Source organism: Pteropus medius, unplaced genomic scaffold (assembly GCF_902729225.1).
Source record: "Pteropus medius unplaced genomic scaffold, Ma_sr-lr_union100, whole genome shotgun sequence".
Lineage (NCBI taxonomy): Eukaryota > Metazoa > Chordata > Mammalia > Chiroptera > Pteropodidae > Pteropus > Pteropus medius.
In genome coordinates, this window is record NW_024352784.1 from 19,309,804 (window position 1) to 19,332,259 (window position 22,456).

The window sequence follows — 22,456 nt, forward strand, 5'->3', positions numbered from 1 at the left end:
TTTTTTTTGGTAACCCACCTTGTTGACCCAATTGACTCTCAAGCATGAGCATGTATGATTTTTGATAAAAATAAAAATGAAATAAAGAAAAGGTACCTGGTACCATAGGTATATAATAGGGACCCAATTTTAGATAGGGAGGTGGGCTCTGAGCTGAGAGTTGAAGGCTGAGCAGGGTTAACTAGACAAGAGGAGGGAACAGCCGATGCGATGTCCTGGAAGGAGGGAAAGGAGGGTGCCTTAGGGAAGTGAAAGATAAGGGAGGCCAGGGGAGAGCCCAGCGGAGAGGAGGCTGCGGGGGTGGGGGAAGGAACCGACTAAGCCGTGCAGAGCTGTGTTTTGAAAAGGTCTTCCCTAGACGGGGCCAGAGTAGAGGGCATGAGACCAGCTAGAGGCAATTACAGAAGTCACTGTGAGAGCCGATGGTGCCTTGCACCAGGGCGGTGGTAAGGAGGAGGGAGGAGGGAGTGAATGGATTCAAAACTATTTGGGAGGAAGAACTGATATTACCAGATGACAAACTGGGGCGTGTGAGAGGAAGGGAGGTTGGGGTTCCTGGGTTGCTGGTGTTGTTGACAAAACCTTTCTATGGATGAGAAAAGGAGATTTTTTTAAAAACTGGGTAGCAAGCACTCTTAACAACATGGAAAAAACACAGCACGCTATTGTTTGAGGGCCACAGAGAAAGCACCCCAAGAGAAACTTACTCCACGCCTCCTGGAAACAGATGATATTGACTCCACACATTGCAGCCACCTCTACTATGGTCTCTATGCGTCTGTGAAGGGCAGAGACCTGGCAATTTAAAAATCAAGGATTAGAACCCATTAGTTCTATTGGCTGAGGCCTTTTTTAGAACTCATCGCAATGCATTTGGCACAACCACCCTCATCCAACGAGCTGCAAGAGGATGAGCAGGGTGGGGAAGTTCTGATATTTCATACTGTCATCAGGTCCAAAATCTGCCACAAAACGGGGAGCTGCAGAGCCTCTGGGGTCCCCCACACACTCAACGCTGCCTTTCCGAGCCTCGGTTTCCTTGTCTAGAGAATGGGGAGAACTGCCTGCCTTGTGTGCTGCTTACTGTAAGACCAGGACCATTCCCTGCGGAGACTGTTCCCTCGCCCCAGGACACAGTCCCCTTTCCACCACCCTGCATTCAAGGCTTTGGGGATGCCTCGTCCTGCCACTTTTATTTTTGTGTGTACCTTATCATCGAATGACTTGCCTTTCCCAGCTGTGCCCTTGGCCAGGAATGTGCTTCCTTCCCCCACTCAATCCTCCTCCCTGGATGGGGAGGATTATCCATGTCATGTGTCACTCACAGAGGGGAGACTCTCCCAGGAGTATTGAGGTACCTCTGTGCTCCCCAGCCTACGTGTGCCCCTTTGGTGGTGTTGTTCCCATTGTGCTGTCATGTTCTTCCACTGTCTGTCGCTCCCATGACCCCATGAGCTCCTTCAGAGCAGGGGGAAAGTGTCCTCATCTTCTCTGTGTCCTCAGCACAACAGCTGGCTCCCAGGAGACAGTCGGAAGTGTTTGTTCAAAGAAAGACCAGAGGAACCAGGCTGAAAACCCAGAGAGCACAAATTTTTTACAGTGCTCTCTATCTCCCCTGTGAGACTGCACACCAGGGCCCCACAGATGTTCCCGGGGCAGGGAGCAACAGTAGGCAAAAAGTGCTTCTAGGCGTTTTGGGGCTGAAAACAGCACCCTTGCCCTTGACGACCTGACAATCTGGGACAGTCGAGGACACTTGTTCACAGTCAACTAACCTGGAGACAAAAAGTGAACAGAGAACCAGAAATCTTTTAATCCAACAAAAGCTGAGGAAGAACCAACGTGAAAGACAATGCAGAACCCAACCTGGAATCCAACTGACCTTAGGTTTCTCTAGAATCCCTGAGAATTCTCAAGCATGCTCTATCTGGAGATACGTCTGCAGAGAAAGCCTGGAAAGTTTGAGCAGCTGGAGGAAAGTGGTGAAGTGTATACAAGAAACCACCTGCGTCCGTGAAAACATATTTCTTTAGGGAAATACAACGTGCCATCACATTGATAGTAATAGTAAGATCATAAGCAAATGCCTGTCATAGTCCTGCAACCCTGCAGGCACCATCAGCTGACAGACATCTGAGTATAGTGAGTCTCGCCCTTAGGAACAAGGCAGAGAAACACATCAACGAACGGATGGGTCCTGACTGGTGTGCATTGGCAAGTGGCCTTTTGGCAGGAGACTGAGAGGCAGAGTTCCCTGGAGAAAGCATGAGCCAGCCAAAAGGGCACCATCTCAACTGGTAAATGGAACAATGGATCAATCACAGGAGAGGAAGTGAGGGGTAGGTGGAAAGGACAGTGAGGAGCGAGAAGAAGGCAGAGAAAGGGGAGGAGCCAGAAGAGAAAGAAGAGCCAGAGACACAGGGAAGGCGGGTGGCTAGGACCGAAGTATCTGGGTGACCATTTGACCACTCGATGTGCTTGCGGACCTCGAGTGAGTGGCCAGCAGGGCACTGTTGGGTGTGTTCAAAACACAGAATGGGCCATGGCCTGTTTATGTATTTACGGTCAAAAGAGGCTGCACCTGTTTCGCCACAGGGGCATCTGCAGGCAGGGGAGTTCTGTTCTGAACAAGCCCCACACGCACGGTCCGAGGTCGCCTCAGCTGCTCCTCTGCGGCCTCGAAGGCGTAGCCCTGCAGCTCAAAGTCCCTTTCGGAGGCGAATTCGAAAGCCCTGCTGGGCAGGTCTAGCTTCCTAAATGGGCAGGAAAGAAGAGGGGAGATGATTTGCATGAGGCGTGCGGAATTTAAAATTTCCCCAACCCCACAGTCTTTCATCGGGTAGAGAAGAGGTGCTGCGTCCTGGTTAGAAGGCAAACGGAGCAGCCAGTGCCAGAGCATGGGGAGTTGGAGCGGGGCCTGGCAGAGGGCGGGGGGCCTGCCTGGCTGGGCGGGAACGAACACCGCACGACACACACGGAGTGTGGACTTCGTCAGTCACTGGGGAGATTTCAGCAGCGGGGTGGCAGTGGTCAGGCCTGGCCAAAGGAGGAAGCAGGGTGAGGGGTGGGAGCAGCAGGTGACCCGTCGAGAGTTGACCTTTTAGAGATGCTGAAATCGGTGGGGATTAAAGTCTCAGCGGTCAGCACAGAAGTGAGGGAATGGATGCCCAGACGAGTTCTAGATACGGCTGGGTGGAAAGGCCAGGGCTGAGGCATGAGGGAAGGCCCTGTGACCCTTCACCACCAGGGACCGCAGGTCTCCAGTGTCCCCACTGTCCTGTTTTGCTGCTGCTCCTGCCAGAGAACGGGGCTGGTGTGTGTGTGGAGAGTGTTCCATGCACGTGCTGGGGCTTGGTAGGGGCCCAAGTGTCCAGACCAAAGGCCCAAGCACTCATCCTGGTTTGTGGTTTATTAACAAAGGCAAGTGGATTATTTACAAAACCTCCCACTGAAGTAACCATTGGCCAAACACCTCTGATGCCTGTTGTGCCCAGGACGGAGGCCAAACCCACAGGGGGATGGGGGCTTGACCCCTGGCCAGGAAGGCCTTACCATCTAGGGATGAGATGGTTATGAAATACCCAGAGAACACATCAAAAAATAACCTGACAGCCATTATCTAATAATAATATTTCCCTCCTACTTTAAGTCACTTTCTTAAAGATGTTTCTTTCAAAATCACAGCCCTGTCAGCCCAAGCCCCCTGTCGCCGCCCCCTGCCAGGCGGTTTCCATGTGATCTCCTTGACAGCTCAGCGCTGGGTTCCACCCCTGACAATCAGCCTGCTTTTCAACTAGTCAGGGTTCTGTTAGCTTCAGCAGGTTGGAAATAACAGCAAGTGCCCCCAGCAGTGCCCACACTGTGCCTTCTCTTGCCGTGACTGCCTCAGAGATGGTCCTCCTGCCCTCAGGCGGCAGGGCCCCCCATCTCGGCAGGCCTCCTCCCCAGGTTAAGTCTCTGTGTTGGACAGGAGGAGAGAAGGGTGTGTTTGTTTCCCCTAAGGCCTATGGGCCAGGGAACCGGACTGCCCTTTGAGAGAGCTCCTGGCAGCCCCACCCTCCGCCTGAGGTCTCACCCCAGGAGGATATCAGGCAGATGAGGTCTTGTTTTGGGTTTGCGAGCCCTGCTATAACCATCACTTGGATGATGTCCCTCAGTCTCTGGTCATCTCTCCCCATCCAGCCCACAGCTGTCTGCTCTCCCCATCTTTCCACCGCCATCAGCCTCATTATTCCAAGATATACGACCTTCCTGCCTCCTCACCATCTATGCTGAGTGCTGCCTCCATCTTTGTACCGCCCCAGTTCCCTGCGAGGTTTCCCCACCCTGCTCTGAAACAGGGGGCCCATCGCTGAGTCTTGGGGAACCCAACCAACCTCGAGCCCCATTCCATAAACATGTGCTGTGTCTACCAAAGGCTTGTCTCCGGGATGTGGTGAGGCACAGATCAGCCATGGCCCAGGAGGGGCGGAGACCAGCAAATGAGCCACGACTTCACTGGGGGGAGGGGGAATAGGAGGGGTGGAGGATCTGTGCTGCCCACTACCCTCCCTTGGTCCCCAGAGTTGGCTTTCTGCCCCTCTGCCCCTCATCCTGCTACTAAGGGCCCCACCTCTCACTTCCAACTTCAAGGAAAGCCCACTACTTAGCCCCAAGACACCCTCCCGCCCCACCCCTTCCGCTGGGCCCCCACATCTCCGCCCAGGCTCAAGGCAGACCTTGCCTGAGGGAACTCAGCTCCTGCTTCTTCAGTAACCTTTCACTTCTGGAACTTCATCTTTCCCCTTCTAATGGCTCTTTACCATCAGCATTTTAAATAATTAAACTAGAGCTTTGTTATGAAAGAAACACATATTCATGGGAGAAAAAAAAAAATCGAACAGTGGAAAAAGTTATCAAAGGAAAAATGAGTCTCCCTCTCCGTCCCATCCCTTAGCCCCAGTCCTGAACTTCGGAGATGACCTCTCTTAACAATGTTTTATGTACCTTCCCGATATTTTTCTTTCTGTACGTGTTTTATAAATACAATAGCATCAGTCTGTATATTCTGCTCTCCCACCTGCCTTTTTCACTTAACAATACACATGGCTTGGACATCTCTGTCCGGCATAGACCCACCATATACACCACTAAAGCTGATTGAGTCTCTCCCATTAAAAAACTAGGGGAAAAAAAAGGAGGGGGAGGGGGACAACAGGTTCTACACAGGTCCCTTTTATTACCTCGCTCGCTCTCTCTCCCCTCCCCTCTGCTGGAAGCTTCCTTGCAATCTTCACCTGCCACACCTTCCTCAGCCCCTGTTCTCAGGCCCCCACGCCCCACCTTGAGCCACCAGCCTTCTGGTTGCTAAAGCCAGCAGACTCCCTGCTGTCCTCATCCTACTAGATCTCCATATGCCACCGGACACTCTGACCCTGTCCCACTCAGCATCCTTGTTACCCACCCTAGGGTCCCCTACCACTGCATCCTGGCCTCTAGAATCTCCCACAAAGCCTCTGCTTCCTCTGGCCCCTTTAGCATCAGGTTCTCCAGAATCCCACTCTGCACTCCCTCCTCCTTCACCTGGAATAATCATCTCTGGGACAACCCCAAGCTCTGCCTCCCTGCTGAGGCCCATCTCCTCATGGTCCCTGTAGTCGGTTGAACTGTGGCCCCCAAAAAGATATGTCCATATCCTAATACCTAAAACCTGTGAACGGGACCTCATCTGGAGAAAGGAACTTTGCAGATGTAATTAAGGATCTCAAGATAAGGCTATCCTGAATTATATGGGTGAGCTCTAAATCTAGTGACTAGTGTTCTTATAAGAGATGCCCAGAGGAGAGACATAAGGAGAAGGCCATGTGAAGACGGAGGCAGAGATGGGAGTGATGCTGCCATAAGCCAAGGAATGCCAGAAGCTACCAGAAACTGGAAAAGGCAAGGGAGAATTCTCCCCCGGGGCCTCTGGAGCAGTATGGCTCTGCCAACACCTTGATTTTGTACTTCTGGTCTTCAGAACTGTGAGAACAAACGTCTTTTGGTTTAAGCTACCAGTGTGTGATAATTTGTTACAGTAGCCCTAGGAAGCTAACAGCATTCCCCATCCAATTCACCAGCCTTTCCCAAAACTGCTTCTCATCAGGTGAATCCACCAGCCATCTGAGTGTGCAAACCAGAAGCTGGAATGATCCTGCCTCCTCTGCCACACCTGCTAGCCACGCTGTCCACTGACCTCCCTGAGACCTCTGGAACCCTTCCTCCTCTCCACCCTCAGACGCTCTGTTTGCTTTAGGCCTCCTCATCCTTCACCTGTCCTTTTCAAATTCTTGAAAGGCTCCCATCACCATCAAGACAAGTCCTGCTGCCTCAGCATGGCATACAGAGCCCCCAGGACTCACCCCAGCTACTCCTGCCTCCCGCCTCGGGTGAACCCTACAGTACTCTACACCCACAGTCTCCAAATGAGCATGTCCCCTGGTGTCCGGGCCTTGGCCTAGAATACCCGAACCCTCCCTGTCTCCAAAAGAACTCCTCCATCTCCTTCAGGTTGCAGCTGAAGCGTGGCGCCTCTGGGATGCCTTCTTGACCTGCCCCAACCTTGTACATGTAGATTCTCTAGCTCTCCCTGCATCTTTCTCTCACGATACAGGATAACCATTCAAAGAAAGTCCCCTGAGGGTTGCAACAATGGCTTACTCATCCTTGTATCCCCAGTGCCTGAGACAAAAATAAACGCTCAATAAATGTTTGTTGAATGAACAAATGCTTCTTGGTTCTGGCTGTCTTAAAATTGAGAGTTGATGTTCTTCGGGGATTTCATCTGTCTGGCAGAGGCAAAGGCCTATTTAGCTCATTCATTTAGCAAATGCTTACTAAGCATCATCTTTGTGTTGGGCAGAACAAGTCACAGGAGAGAAGGTGGGCTTGTGTGGAGTGCAAAGGGAGTCCAGGGGAGGGGCTGAGGATTCAGGCTCCACCGGGCCGTCACAGAGGCAGCCATGTCCAAGTCAGGCTGTGAGGACCGAACTGGAGTTTAAGTGGGAGAAGATGTTTTAAATGATTCATTTCCTACTTTAGTTTGCAATCCCCTTTATAGCCAAATCCTACTCTATCACAAGAACTGAACAAGTACAAAGGTTTATGCCCTAGAAGTAAAGCCTGGAAGGGCTCAGTGCTGAGTGGAACAGACCAAGAAAAGGCAATAAGAGAAAGAGGAAATGGGGAGCCACTTACTCAGTTATTGTGAACCAAGCCCCAGGATGAGGCCTGGCAGTCACTGGTCAATGGATGTTGGTCCCAATTTACCACCCATTATAATCCCTACCCACACCTAAGCGACCCAAATGCTCATGTAAAGCCCTTCTTGCAAGGTAGTCCTTACCCTGTTTTCTAGCATGTGCCCTAGTCAATCACCTATGTGGGAAACTTATTTCTCTTTTCCTGCTTTGCCTCTCCCTGACACTCATGAGCCCTCTATCTTTTTTCCCAGGAGAACATACCCACCTCACCCTTCAAACAAACCTTTTCTCATCCCTGGAACTGTAGCTTGAGACACTCCTTGCTTTAAGACACCTTCTTGACATCTTCTTTGGGAGCCTCAACTCTGAAAGACTTTGCCCATGATAAACCTTGATAAGGTTCGGTAGAAAGTGGTATTCCAGCCTGAGCACACTAGAGGGGCCTTGAAGGTCATCCAGTCCTGGTACTCCTCTTTGGGTATGATGAGCCCTTTCTGACCAAATTCAGTACCCCTCCCGCCCCCAAAGATGGTTGTTCTACCTTTATCATCCACTAGCTGTGAAAACACCTTTGTATTTGAGGTCTGACCTCCTTACAGTAACTTCACAGCAGCTGGAAGATGGGAAGCACTGATCCAATCAACACCCTCATGTTTACAGTGAGTTGATCAGATTCTGCCTCAAGGTCACTGCCAAGGTCAGGAAGCCTGCCAATTGGCAAGGAAGTGGAAGGACATTTAGTTAGGAGTTGAATGGGGTCAAAGTTTGGATTTCCTTCTAAGAGCCATGGAAATCTCTCATAGACTTTTAAGCAAAGGAGCAACAGGATATGATTTACAGTTTCTGGTTGCGAAAAGAAGACTGAATAGAAACCAGAGTAGAAGGAGAAGTATCTTCCAACTTTGTATACCTAGTCTCTGCAGTGCACTATCTCCAGAAAGCCCTAGTGATGCACACGACTGGCTGGGAGTGGGAACACATTTGTACTAAGTGTGGTAACTAACTTCTATTGCTTGCCAAGTGGGAAAGTTTCCTTGGCCAACCAGATTCAGAAGGCTTCTATCTCCAAGAGTCCACCAGAGGCTGGTCACTGCAGGAAGGAGGAGCTGGGGCTGGACAATCAGTTGATCTGCCGGGGGCTCTGGCTGGAGGCACTGACTGGGATAGACATCCAGAGTACAGGCTTGGACCTGGGGAGAACACTGATCACTGGAAGCGGGTCAGAAGAGTTAGGTGGCCACAGAGAAAGCCTCAGGGAGTAAAAAGCCCATCCTTTCTCTTCTAGATCCAGGTAACTGGAGAAGTGGCTTGTAAAGGTCACGCTGCCGTTGTGCAATGCCTGAACACCCCAGAACTTCATATCTAGGCTTCGTATGGTCTCTGCTAGCCCACTCAGGACTTCATTGACTCCCCCAAAGAGCCCTTGAGATGCTGAAACAGTCATCACGGTCCCCCGAACCCACGCTCGCTGTCCACAACCCTCCGCCCCAGCCTCCGGGCCCCAGACCTGGTCTCCTTGCCATAGAGAATGCGTTTCACCTCCCGCAAGTCTGCGGGCTGCAGGTGCTTCTCCAAGCACTGCTCCAGCGACTCCCACTCAGGTCCCGCCATGGCTGAAGTCCGCAAAGGCCGAAGTCCAGGCCCAAACTGCCTGCCCTTTATCCGAAGGGGGAGGAGTCAGAGGAGGAGACAGCCAGGCCCGCGCACAAACTCGCCTCTCTCCTAGCGAGCCTTCTGCACCTGCGAGTCTCTCGTGAGGGCACGCCCTCTCCTCGCGCCTCCCCAGCGCGCAGCCAATCAGCACCCCAGGGCTTCGCGGGTGAGCCCGCCCCCGCCCTGCCATTGGCGCCTCGTTCGGCACGCGCCGGGACACGCCCCCTCCATGGCAGGGCCGCTTGGAGCCCTCGCGCGTCTGGTGCCCGCTGCGGGCCCAGCTTACGCCCTTCCGTCGCCCTCGGAGGCCCTCGTGCCGGTTCCCAGGGCGGTTCTGTTGCGCTCTCGCTCGCCTTTACGTTCCACCTCTCACCTGCCCCGAGATGTCGGAGCGGGACCCGGTACCTGGAGAGGCGGTGAGGGATGCTGCGGCGGCGCGGGTCTGAGGTCCAGGGCCGGCGCGTAGCAGCGCCTCTTCCGCCCTAACGCACCCCCGCGGGGCCTTTCCCCGCCGCGACTTCGGTCTCCGGTCTGTAGCATGGGGTCGGCAAGCCAGCTGGCTCACCGCATGGGACTGCGGAGGAAGATACGGGACGAGTTTCAGTATCCCGAGGGATAGGAGGCTGCCCCTCGGTCTTCCAGTGCCCATTATTTCTGAGAATTTATAACCCTGAGAGTCCCGGCGGCAGCGTGCTCCGACCCTGGAGTTCGGCGTTGGAGCCCTGGCTGCGCGGACGTCGCCTGAGCAAAAGGTCAAGTGATGCCATGCGCTTTCATGAAGTTAATTCTGCAAAATGTTGGGTCCCCGCACAGCGGTTCACCCTCTGGACTCTTTGAACTCTGCCGTCTGCAGTGGCTGTGTCCACATGGGCACTTTGCCGGCAGAGGGGCACTTTAGACTGTTTTGAGATGGTAGGGGTGAGAACTCTCTTGTAGTTCCCTCCAATCCCGGTGGTGTTGCCCTCTCAGGAACCAAAAAAGATCCTCTTTTCAGCCCAGCTGAGAATTAGGACAGCCTAACTCTGACGGGCATAATGGTGAAGGAACAAGTCCGCCCAAATCCTGGTTTAGCCATTTGCAAACCTTGTGACCTCAGGGAAGTTATTAAGACGCTTGGGGCTTCTGCTGCTTTATCTGTAAAACAGGAATAAAACTACCTTGCAGTGTTGTTGAAAAGTAAGATAAGCACAGAGAGAGCTAAAAGTAGGTGTTGTAGGGCCAAATACTTTAGATGTGTTATGTGGGCCACTAACTCAACTTTTGGTCATTGTTTTGATAAATGTTAACTGGCACTTTCCAGTATCTGATGGAGCTGGCTGGCTGTTCAAGAATGCAAACTTTGAAGGCTTTTGGACATAAGGTTCTGAGATAAGGACAATACACAGACAAACAAGATCTCGTACCTCTTCATGATTTAAGTTAGGGACACACTTGTAACTATGGCAGATTTAAATAATTTGATATGAAAAAGGTACACAATATGCTATGGAGCTCAGAGGAAGCTTTGAGTTCTGGCCTAGAAAAGGAAATCATTTAAGGCCCCAGGGAAGAGGCCTCATTGTTGACTCAAAATGCCTCAGAGGGAACTTGAACCCCCGCTTCTCAGACCTGCTCTTATCTTCTGTATGGTATTTCCTATTTTAGTTAATGCCTTCACTGCCCACTCATTTGCCAAGGCTTTGGAAATCATTCTCAGCTCCTTTATGTTCTTTCTTTCTCCCATACAATCAAGCATCAAGTTCTGCTAAATGTATCTCTTGAATTTTGTGAAAATCCTCCCTCCCACCTCATGCCTACAATCATGTCATCTTTCGCTTGAATTGTTACCAGTCTTCTAACTTACCTCTGCTATCTACCTGTAGTTGTCTTTTTAAAACTAATAGCTTACCATCCTTTGTACTCTTTCATTCAATGTCTCCCTACCTGGAATGACCGTTCATCTTCCGTTTTGTGAACTCCTACTCATCCTCCAAGATGCAGCTCAAATATCACCTCCAATGGAAAGTCTTCTCCAATTTCTCCAGAAATATTGGACTCCACTAACCCTCTATCGGAACACTTATCAAACACTATTGTGTAATTATTTCTGGGCTCTGGGCAGGAACTGAGTCTGATCTATTTTTGTATCTACAGGGCTTTGGACTGTTGAAGGAATTAATTCTGATGAGATCAAGGACATTCATTAAGGCGGCGACATTTGAGCTTGAACTTGAAGCAGTAGAAACTATTATTACTATTTAAATTGCTTAATCCATCTTTCTCTCTTTTTAGGTGACAGGTCATTCATCCTAGGCTGTTATAAACCAGGCTTTCACAGATATGAAACACTTGAGTAGGATTCAAAAAGCTATACTAAAATTGTTATATTTGCCCAATTTATTTTTCGCTTTAGATAATAAGACACTTCATTAGATCCTTCTGTGGCAATCATTTTGAAAGACTTTAAGCTCTGCCCTAGTTTCTTTTTGAAATATCCAGCCAAACCCCAAAGGTTTTAACTGCATGTAAGCATACTAGAGTAAGGGACTCCTTCTTTTTGTGAAGACCAAGACAAACTCTTTCTCTGGCAACAGGGTGTGGTATATGGACATGTAATCATTTGGTAAGTGTATACAAACATGAACAGGAAGGATGGAATACACCGCAGCCTCAATATGGTGGTTAACCTCTGGAGAGGGAGGTAGGGGAATGGGCTAGAGGAATGAGAACCATCTGCTGATGTATAATATTTTAATTCTTTTTTAAAAAAAAGAATTAAAAGATTAACATTTTAAAAATCTGGGTGTTTGTTAATATGCTTTCTTTATATTTGAAATATTTTATTTAAAAAAAGAGCCTTAGATCAGGAGTCAGGAAACGGCAGTTTAGTCTGGGTTCTACCATTAGCTCAGTTTTCCTGCTCTAAGAAAGGCAGGGGATGGTAGGGAGCTGGGAAGATAGTCTCTAGAGATAATCTAAGCCTTTCTTAATTCTAGTAAAGTATGATTCTAATACTCTAATCATATGTAACTTCCTCTATTTACACGCTTATCTGCGACAAAAGAATTTCATTATAGAGGCTGGTTTTATAGAAAGAGCTCATTTGTTAAAAATGTATTAGCGTCTATTTTTAGGTGTTACTTTTAAATTCACTAATGCATTAATTTTAATCCTTAGGAAAGGTACTTAAGGTACTGTGGGTTCTGCTCATCAGCATTTGAAGGACTAAAATTTTATTATCGGCACTGGTGAGCAATGCTTGCAAGGGCTGTAACCCCAAAATCCCACCTGTCTGTCCTCTTTTCTTCCATGAGCCAGAGGGGCTGCTTGTGTCCTCATTAAGCATTTTACAGCACACAAAAGCATTTGCCTCTTTTTGTCCTGTTTTATCCTCCCAATAATACTGTGGCTTATGGGGTAAGAGTTCTTGGTATTTGTCAGATTTCCAAGTTAAACACAACACTTAACTGGAAATAAAAATATAGGAGCCAGTCTAGTCAAGGGTAGGAAAGATCTGGAGCGACTTTCTAAAGGCCCAATTTCTGGGTTAACTTGTTTCTACATGGTGTTTATTAGCTCCGAAGTCACAGTTCTTGCTTTGCTAGGGTTTATTTTATTGTTATTTTATTATCCTTATAGGAATTTAAGTGTCGCACATGAAAGAGTTTTGAAATAATGTACTCAAGCCAATTGAAAATGGATTTTGTAGCAGAGCAGGGCCAGACCAGCCAAAATGGTGGCATATGAGGTTTCTTTGTCTCCTTTTTAGCTGCTTGAACTTTTCGTCCCTTGTTTTCCTTTGAGATTTTTTTTTTTTTAAAATATATGAGTTTTTTGCTTCTCCCCTCATGACTAGCCCTACTCATCCCTGCAAGGCCTTTATTCCCAGTAAACTTTCATAATTCATCTCTTTTTTTTTTGTAATCCATCTTAATGTTAGCTGAACAACACTCAAAAGCACTGATCAACTCCATTTTAGTAGGGTAGGAGACTGTTAAAGATCCTACAGAAGGAACTTTCTGATGGTAAAAGTATCAGACATGAGAAGAGGTCCTGAGAGAAATATTTAGATCAGGAGACCCCACCCTACAGGTAACATCATTCAATAACTTCCTTTTTTTTTTCTGGAATATGGCCTATCTGATGTATCTTATACATTCCTATTGCTACTTATACATTCTTTGTAAAGGCTTTTATCATCTCCTAGTTACTTCAACCAACTCTTTCTCAGTCTTCCTGTCTCCCAACTTCAAATTCCCCCTTGGTCTTGGTTCCCAGGGTGCTCTGTTCTTTAGTGGCACTCCAAGAATGGCATGGCATAAGGCCTCATCTCATACTATAATTCTTTCCTGTCTTATACTTTGGGCTCCAGCATTGTCAAACAGCTTCTAGTTGCACAAACATTCCACACCATTTAATGCCTCTGTTTTTGCTCAGCTCCTCTTCACCTAGATAATTCTTACCCAAACTCTAAGATTCAATTCAAATGTCTCCTCTTCAATAAAGCCTTTCCTGGCTTCTTCAGGCTTGCTTAAGTTTCCACGTCTGTGTTGCCTTAGTATTGAATCTGTTAAGTTTCTTGAGGATAGAGGTATGACATGTCTTTGAATCTACAGTGCTTTGCATATAACTGGTGCTCAATAAATAATTGTCGAACCAAATCAAACACCGTATTAGTATTTATAAATGTTTATATAATCACTTAGCGGGTCTTTTTTACATATATTATCTCAGTAGCTGATTATTTAGCCTGCTTTTAAAAAAGACCACCCTTGACTGGCAGCTTCATAATCCTCTCCTTTCAGTAAGACTCTCAGCTGTCTTTGCACTGTGGTCATCGAGGACACAGGTAGTTCCAGTCCTTGAGTGACTCCCAACAGCAATAGATAGTGGTGGAGGGAGTCTGCTCTCAGGATCTGCTTCATGTAGCACAGCTCTGTTTACTGGGAAGTCACTGGTTCAGTATCATGGTTCACCCCTCTCTGATTAGTCTCCTGGCCCATAGTCCTTTGAAGTTTGGTAGGATCCTTGGCCGTAATATTCTTGAGTTATAGATAATATATATCAGACTCCATTTTTAGAAATGTCCTAGCTATAAGTAACAGACAGCTGCCTACTTGTATTTTGAGGAACAGTACAATGTAACAGAAAGAACATTGAAATGGGTATATAAATAGGTTCTATTCCTGGTTTTGCTATTAGGTAATTGCCGCTTTAGAATTACTTGATACCTCTTCCTAATCTCCAAAGTTAAAGGCATTGTACTAATTCTCATAAATTCTATGATTTTATGATTGCTAGAGTTTGACATCTCTTAAGTATTGTAACAACTATTTGTTACATCAAGACCCTTAAAAAAAAAATCTGGATAGCAAGGGCAAGTAGAGCACATTTTGTCTAATACCTGGAGGAGAACTCCTTGGATTTTAGTGCCTTAGTGCCAGGACTGGGCCTCACTTGTCTCGGAGTGCTACAGGTTCGTGGGAATTGCATACTAAAAATATAAAGACTTGGGGTTCAGCCCTGGTTCTACCCTTTTTCAGCCATGTAACCATAGACAAGTCATGACCTTCCTAAGTCTGTTTCTTCATCTAATAATGAGGATAATAATACTCATTCCGCTTTCTTTGATTTGAAAGAATCAAAGTTAAAATATTTTTAAAAATCCATACAGTGTTATCTCTATAAGATCTTATCTTTAATCTAGGAAAATATGTTTGGATATAATATTCTCATGGGAAATCATAAACATACCATCCTTAATGTACTGGATACTTATTTTTGAGGCACGTTTCCAGTGGTAATATTGCTTTGCATTGAATCATTTATATTCTTTCCACCAGTTCTTCTGGTGATAAATAGTATACCTTTGAAAGACGAGTAATTTTGAGGAAGGCTACAGTCTGAGGCCATGAAATAAAGCAAAGCTGACTAGCCTAAGCTGAAATCTAGTCCATGACCCATCTCTAGTTTGTCATCATTTGTCCAGCAAACTAAAAAAAATAACTGGGGATTAAATGATTGAGCAGGTACATAGCTGTACATAACCTAAGGGTGAAACAGTGTATAGAAATAATTAGATATTTGTTAAGTATCATTAGGAATGCAAAATCCTAGGTTGAATTTTTGGGATCCAAATTTTATGAAGTATCAACATGATAAGTAAAGCTTTCTTTCTACCTCCTTCTCCCCCTAAAACAATTGCAAAAATATGCAATGGGCTTAGCAGCAATACATGTGGCATTTAAGCTCAATGTGAGTGAGTTATGGCTGCCCAAAAAGCTGATATAGTCTTCGGTTGCATTATGAGAGGCATAGTGTCCAGAACAACAGTGAGGCAACTACTCTACTCTTTTCTATGCTGACTAGAGAACACCTGAAATTAATCTATCTATGGGCTGGATATGAAGCATATAGATCATCTTGAATACATCTAGAAAAAAAACAGATGATGTTGGTGAGAACATTTAACAACAGCAATAACAACAAATAGTTGAAAGCACTGAGAATATTTATCCAGCAAAACAAAGCATACAAACTCAGGAACGATATTGTTATTCAGATGTCCAAAGGGAACATGTATAGAGGTTTATATTTGTTCCATATGGCCCTAAGGAGAGGAGCTGGGGTCAGTGGATAGAAATTCAAGGAAGCATATTTCAGTCCGAAACAGTTATTTCCAACAGGTGATTCAAAAGGTAAAATAGGTTGCCTCTGCAGGCGGTGAGTTCCCAATCATTCCAGCTGTTCAAGTACTGTCCAAATGACCACTTGGTGGGAGTGTTGTAGAGGAAAGTTAGTCATCAGATGGGTAGTTGAATCAGACAGTCCGTGGTTTGTATATATTGCTTTAACATGAATCAGAAAAAAAAGGGGGGGGGATATGAAATCCAGAGAACAGACCATGAAACAGTACAAGACAGACAGTTCGATATATCAAGAAATGAAAGTCAAGAAGTGTAATCTTACTGAAGAACCAGGTGTTGGGAAGATTGTAGTAGTAGTAGTGGTAGTAGTAATAGTAGTAGTAGTAGAGGTGGTGGTGGCGTAGCAGTGTAGTAGTAGTGTATTTGTTTGGTTTAGTTGGTTTTAAAGGAAAAGGGCCACTTTTATTGCTAGTATGTGTGGACTAGATTCTGGTGACAGGAGTTCTGGTCCCAGAATCAGAGGATGAAACAACTCTCTTATGGTCGTAAAGAGTAATTTCAATTTGGAAGTAGTTGTATCTGGGGCTCGATTAAGAAAAAAAAATAACTATGAGGATTACAAGATTAAGCAGGTACACAGCTATATACAGCCTAAGGGTGAAACAAGTATATAGAAAGAATTAGATATTTGTTAAGCCAGGCCAAAGAGACCTGTGATCTGTACTTTACCATCTCTAGCTAGCTGGCATCTGGAAATCCTTAACACTGAAGCAAAGTAGATTTTGTGCTTTGAGAGGCTGTGTTGTGTGCTAATTATCCGTTATGGAAGACTCACAGTATTATAATAATGTATCAGGTTCTCGGCCTCACCAATAACTTTACCACTGGCAAGTCCTGTCCTTAGTCCCAGATCTGAGTCTTTACTGAGTCAGATCTCAACCTTGCTGCTAGCTCTGCCTGAATTAATGCCCCAAATCGAATAACTAGTCTGCCATGTTTGGGGGATTAAGCCTTCTTGCACTCCAGTTCAGTAATTGAAGCTATGTTTTATTTCCTTAAACCCAAGTCTCTCTCTGGCATCCCAGTGCATTGTCCCCTTTTAAACTTAACACTGCCGAAGACTTGAATCTGGGTTTTGAGTTTCATTCTGGTTGCTTGGCCTTGCTAGTTCTTGCTGGACTCTAACACAGACAACTTCCTGGACTGCCGCTGCTAAATCTCAGGGCCCCAGAGGCTTACCTTTGGTATCTGTGGGACTTTCAGGTACAGGCTTTAATTGTCTAAGGATCAGGTCCCCCTTCATCATCAAGAGCCTTCCTTACAGTCCCAAGTTTCCCCTTGATCAAGGGAGTTAGTCTGACTATGCCATCTGCACCTGGATAGCCTAACTGATATTGGTCTTCGCCCTGAGCTGTCTACAGAAGGCTGTCTCCCATACTCAGCCTCTGCAGCCACTAGCCAACAAAACCTTCTCGAACCTGGTACCATGTGTCTTGCTGGACTTCCAGGCCATGCTCTGGGCTCCCCAGCCCCATCTCTGTTAACTTAATTGGGTATTTTTCCTGTGCAGACTCCAGAGAGTGAGTTTCGGCAGTCCATGGCGGGCTGCACAGTTTGCCTCAAAGGATCTTATAGCCATTTAATATTCATTCTCTTCATTGGTTCGTTTTATAAAGATGTGTTGAATGTGCCAGATACTCTGCCAGGCCCTGTGGTCAAACATGAATAAGTCATATGGTGCTTGCTCTCATAATCATAATAATAATGGCTTCTATTTCTTGAGCACCTGCTATGGATCAAGCACTATGCTAGGCCTATAAGTGACAGACTGCATAGGGAACGGGAAATGTGCTGTGAAGGGGTAGGAGGAAAATCTGGGTAGTTTGTATTACATCCGTTGGGGTACAGATAAAGCACATTGTTAGTGCTTAAACAGTAGCTGTGTTTACAATATTAGGTAATAACCTTACCAAAAGTGCCACGCAGGTCCAGAGGTGGGATGACAAACATCTGAGCGAGAAGGATGTGTGGAGGACGCAGGAAGATCAGTCCAAGAAGGAAAAGCAAGACTGCAAGCAGAAAAAGGTGGTCATTGCACAGTAGCCAGTCTGTCTGGAACACCAGGGTAGAGAAAGGGTTGCACTGCACCCATGCGTGGGAAGATATCTAGAGAGTTCTAGAGACAAGCATGCTAAAGAAAGACTCTAGCCATGAAACCCATTGCTATATTCACAGAGGAAAATGATTGCGTGAAGTTGTAAAAACCGGAAGGATAAGAAAAGCCTGAAAATTATCCAATTAAAGGAAGGAAGATTGCAGACTGCTTAGTCACCTGAAGAGAGAGAGTAGCCCTTACAAAATGAAAGGAGATGATTACATCACTTAAGTGGGCATTGATCAATGTGTTTGGCAGGACAAGTGGAAATGTTTTTCTCTTAAATAATTCAAGCCTGCAGCCTTCCAACCCAGTTTAAGATAGTATAAACGTCTACTATATATAAATGTGTATGGTGTTTCAGTGGTGAATGAGTAGAATTTAAAGGAGGAATAAGAAAACTTACTGTCTGTATTCAACTGAGAGTGCATGAATAAAACCCCTGACGGTAAATACGCAATAGCCTTCAGTTGAACCTGTTATATAAAGAGAAGGAAATCCATTTGCTTGTTGACATGGAGTGTAACACACTTAGACCATATAATAATATTATAATCGGAGGAGTCAAGCCTGATGAGTTAAAGCCATTTCTATTTCTAACATTCTGTATTTCTATAAGGTAGACTTAATTCAAAATCTATGACAAATTGTCTGGCTAGTTGTCCATATTTTCCTCAGTATTTTCCTGAATTAATCGATACAGAAAGTGATGGGGAAACAAATGAAATTATAAGAGTATTAAAGTTATGGCCATATGCAATAGGATTACATAGTAATAATACCATTTAACTAATAAATTTCCCATCCATTGGGAAGCAGTGTTCTTATTTTATCAGAAGCAGCATGGTACAGTAGTAAAATCATAAATTTTTAAAGTTTCAGTTTGCTATGTATTAGTTTCATAACCCTGAGCGAGTTACTTCACTTTTCTGGACCTTCTTTTACTCCCTAGCATAAGATGATAGTATAGTACTTGCTTGTACGGCTGCTTCGAGGATGAAATGAAAAGCAGGTCTGTGAAATAATTAGCAATGCGATGCCCCACTCTGGGTAGGGCACCCCTTCCCCACAGTGATATTGCCACTCATCAGAATATTCGGAAAGTCTGTGGCACAACCTCTGGAATAATCTTAGTGGTGGTACTCAAGAAATCTACTGGTTTTTTGAGGGTAGATTTTATTTTTTTAAAAAAGTTAACTCAGAGCTAAGTTAATGAGTAATCAGGATGGAGATGTTAACAAAGGGTGATAATAAAGTTTGGATTGTTGATTGACCCTGAAAGCAACTCCAACAGAAAAGTTCCAGAAAAGTGTTGAGCAAAAGCAGCATTTTTGGAATCAGTTTTGGGTAGATAAGTTCGTATGTACTTAAACTTCAGCTTCGTTACATTATAATCACACTTCATTTCTGTGGCAAGGATGATGCAAAACAGAATTGTTAACAGAGACTCGCAGAAGGTTAGGAGAAAACGAAACCATAGAAAATGCGTAGAGGCTGTCCTACCAGCACAGAGTTCATTAAAATATTTAAAATTCTTTCTGTAAATACTACTCAAGCCTGGGTGCTAACAATTTTCAAAGTCTCATTTATAAAGCATATTATATTAAGGCCTATTACATTCTCCCAGAGCAGAGCAGTCCTACTTAGTCTTCAACTCAGTCTTCCTGTAAATGAATTTATCTTCCTGTTACTAACATCCTTCTTCCAGGTTCCCAGACGTAAAAATTTATCTGATTCTTTTTTTCTTACATTAAACCTGTTACTGTCTACGGCCATGCCACCCTGAGCAAGCCCGATCCCGTCTGATCTCAGAAGCTAAGCAGGGTCAGGCCTGGTTAGTACTTGGATGGGAGACCACCTAGGAAGACCAGGTGCTGTAGGCGTAAAAAATAAAAATAAAATAAAAATGAAAAAATAGGGGATTGTAAACTGACAAGGTCCTTGCAATCTGTGAGGTCGACCAAAGGTTGCCTCGCCTAAAAAAAAAATTAAAATTAAAAAAACCTATTACTATCATTTCTGCTTTAGAAATGCCTTGCATTCTGTCTCTTTTTCAATCTTACTGCATCTACCATCATCACCTTCTGGATCTTGCCTGGATCACTATGTTAGCTGGAAGCTAATTTCTCTGATTTCAGTGTTGTTGTCTTCCAATAGAGCCTTTTTAGGTTAATACTTTTAGATTAATTTTCCTAAAATAACACTCCCATCTTGTGTTTCCTAAAATAACGCTCCCATCTTTGTTATAATATCACCATGATTTATGTGCCATTGTTTAGGGGGCGATCAGTTGTGTATCATTCTGGTTGGATTTTGAGATCTTTGAAAGCAGGAACTCTCTTATTTATCTGTGCTGAAAGTGCTTAGTACAGGACCTTGCACACAACTGTGTGGCTCCGAGCAAGTTATTTAAGGCCACTCTGCCTCAGTTTCCTCATATGTAAAATGCCGTAATAATGTGTATCTCAAAAGATTAGGGCGTTAAAAGAGTGTATGTGTATATATATATGAAAAGGTAGCTTTTGTATTATTATAGCTTTTGTATATGGCAGCTTTTATATTATTAGAGTACTCAAAAAAGTTACTGCTTTCTTATTCTAGGCAAATTCCTTTGTTTCCCTGACTTTCGAGGGCCTCTCTTCTCTGGCTTCCCCTCTCTCTCCAGGTTAGTCCCATTGTTCCCCAACATAAAAGGCCAGGCTCCTTTTTGTCCAGCAAATACTCTGTTTTACTGTGCTGACCATCCTGGACCATCCTGTGCCTTCCGCCATGTCCTCACAACCCCCACCCGTCCTTTAAGATTGGCAGGAAGTCTCTTCTCCTCTGTGATGTCTTCACCAGCATCTTATACTCATCTCTCTCTCTTTTCTAAGCTCTTCTGGCATTCAGAGTTTGTAACTCAGTTTAGGTATTTAATAGTTTCTTGTGTTTATTTTGTAGCTCCAAAAAGAGTATAAATACCTAGAAGACAGAGACCATATTGTATTTCTGTCATATTCTCCTGGCCTTGTATAGGCATACCTCGTTTTATTGTGCTTCGCTTTATTATGCTTCACAGACGTTGCTTTTTTTTTTACAAATTAAAGGCAAGACCCTCCACCAGCATAAAGATTACGAGTCACTTATTGTGCTACTTGCTTTACTGCTGTGCTCTGGAACCAAATCTGCAATATCTCCAAGGCATGCCTGTATTCATTCATTTTATAAGCTTTCTTGATGCTACTCAATGTACTTCAGTAGGCAATGGGATACAATAATCAATAAGAGGTGCCTCTATTCTGATAGGGAGGTAGAGATATAAATACTTAGGATTTTGTATGGTCACTGCTATGGAGAACTTTAGAGCAGATGATTAATATCCTCAGATCTATTAATTAGATAAATCATGGATCTGAGCGGAGGATAGGCAGGGCGAGCGACTGGAAATGAGGCCTTCTAGTCTGCAGCATTAGCCAGAACATGGCAAAGGCATGAACTAAGGCACTGGAAAATAGGGAGGGTGAATTTAGGGGATACTATGGAAATAAAAATCAAAGAGATTTGTGACCACTCAAATATAGAACATGGAGTACAGAAGATAGAGACATGCAAGATGATTCAGACCTCTTGCTTGAGCATTGGTTTAATGGCGAGGCTATTAAGGAAATAAGACCCACGAAGGGGGGAAAAAGCAGATTTGGAGATTTAGATGCCCATGGAACCTCCAAAGAGAGATCCTTATGAACAGATGGAAACTCAGGTCTGGGGCCTAAGGATTAGAATTTGGACTAGAAAGAGTGAGAGTTTGGAATCTTAGCAAACAGTGGTGGTCGAATCCATGAGAAATCATCCAGAGACAGGATGCAGAAAGATGAAAAGTAGAAAGTGCCTGAGACAGAAATATTCAGAGAAGTGAGAGGAGGTGCAGAAATGGGCAGGCTGCCCACGGCGGTCAGAGTGCTGGGCAGTAGTAGTTAATGCTGCAGTGGGGTCAATTCACAAGTGTGTATTGAATTCAGAGTTCAGGAGAGTATTGAAATGGACCAGGCTGGTTCCTAGTGGGAGTTCAACATAGAGTGGCCGAAATGGATTAAATAGGGAAAAAGAAGAGACAACAGTGAAGATTAAGGCTGAATAAGGTTGGAATAACAGGAAGGAGAAAGAATGGTTCATTATTTGTGGACAAGACAGGGTTTTTTAAAAATGAAGCTCTTTTGAACATTTTTGTGAAAAAGGGGGAAGGAGAACAGATGAGAGAAGGCGGTGTCTGTGTGTGCTAGGTAATCTCTGACCCTTTCATTCGAACACATTCTTTCATTCCATTCTCATTACCGTCTTGAAGTGGGGTCGTCTATCCATTTGACTTAGCATGGGTAACTAATATGACCAGAGGACCGAAGATTTATTTGACTACGAAGACCGAACTCTCTTTGCCACATGTTCCTATTTCCAAGCTCTTTCCAATCTCTTTGTAATTTGTTGGTTTAGATATAAAAGGGTGTGGGAAGGAATGGGGTCAAGGTCACTGTGTAGGGACTACCTGGGGAGCAGTAGGGACACTCCCTCCATTACAGGAAGCAGGATGTGAGAAACAGCCTGCACAGGGTGAGGCCCGAAGATGGATATTCAGGAGCTGAGGGGACATACTGAGCCTTAGTAGATCATCTCCTAAGAGGGAGGGGCAAAGGAGGGTAGAAGGAGGAGATGCAAAGCACTAAACGGATGGTTGACAATTAGAAATCATAACTGAATAGCGGTGTTTAAAACGCTTTTGTAAAAAAAGAAAAATGGTTAAAAGAGTTTCAATATATTTTTAAATTCTA

General features: G+C 45.2%; 1 protein-coding gene and 1 pseudogene across 2 annotated transcripts in view; one reads left to right on the forward strand and one right to left on the reverse strand.

Annotated features, from left to right (window-relative positions):
- Positions 1 to 8,926, reverse strand: part of UPB1 (beta-ureidopropionase 1) — a 30,612-nt gene extending 21,686 nt beyond the window's left edge. Inside the window, exons 1-3 of one of the 2 annotated variants that reach the window (XM_039847716.1) lie at positions 8,728 to 8,924; positions 2,582 to 2,753; positions 708 to 795 (exon numbers count right to left, since the gene is read on the reverse strand). In XM_039847716.1, the coding sequence (XP_039703650.1) occupies positions 708 to 795; positions 2,582 to 2,753; positions 8,728 to 8,831 (364 nt within the window). In that variant the 5' untranslated portion in view covers positions 8,832 to 8,924. Of the gene's footprint in view, positions 1 to 707; positions 796 to 2,581; positions 2,754 to 8,727 lie in introns of both variants that reach the window. The other variant, XM_039847717.1, reaches the window with a different exon arrangement.
- A 10,492-nt stretch (positions 8,927 to 19,418) lies between these two features.
- Positions 19,419 to 19,537, forward strand: LOC120590674 (uncharacterized; annotated as a pseudogene).
- The last annotated feature ends 2,919 nt before the right edge of the window (positions 19,538 to 22,456 follow it).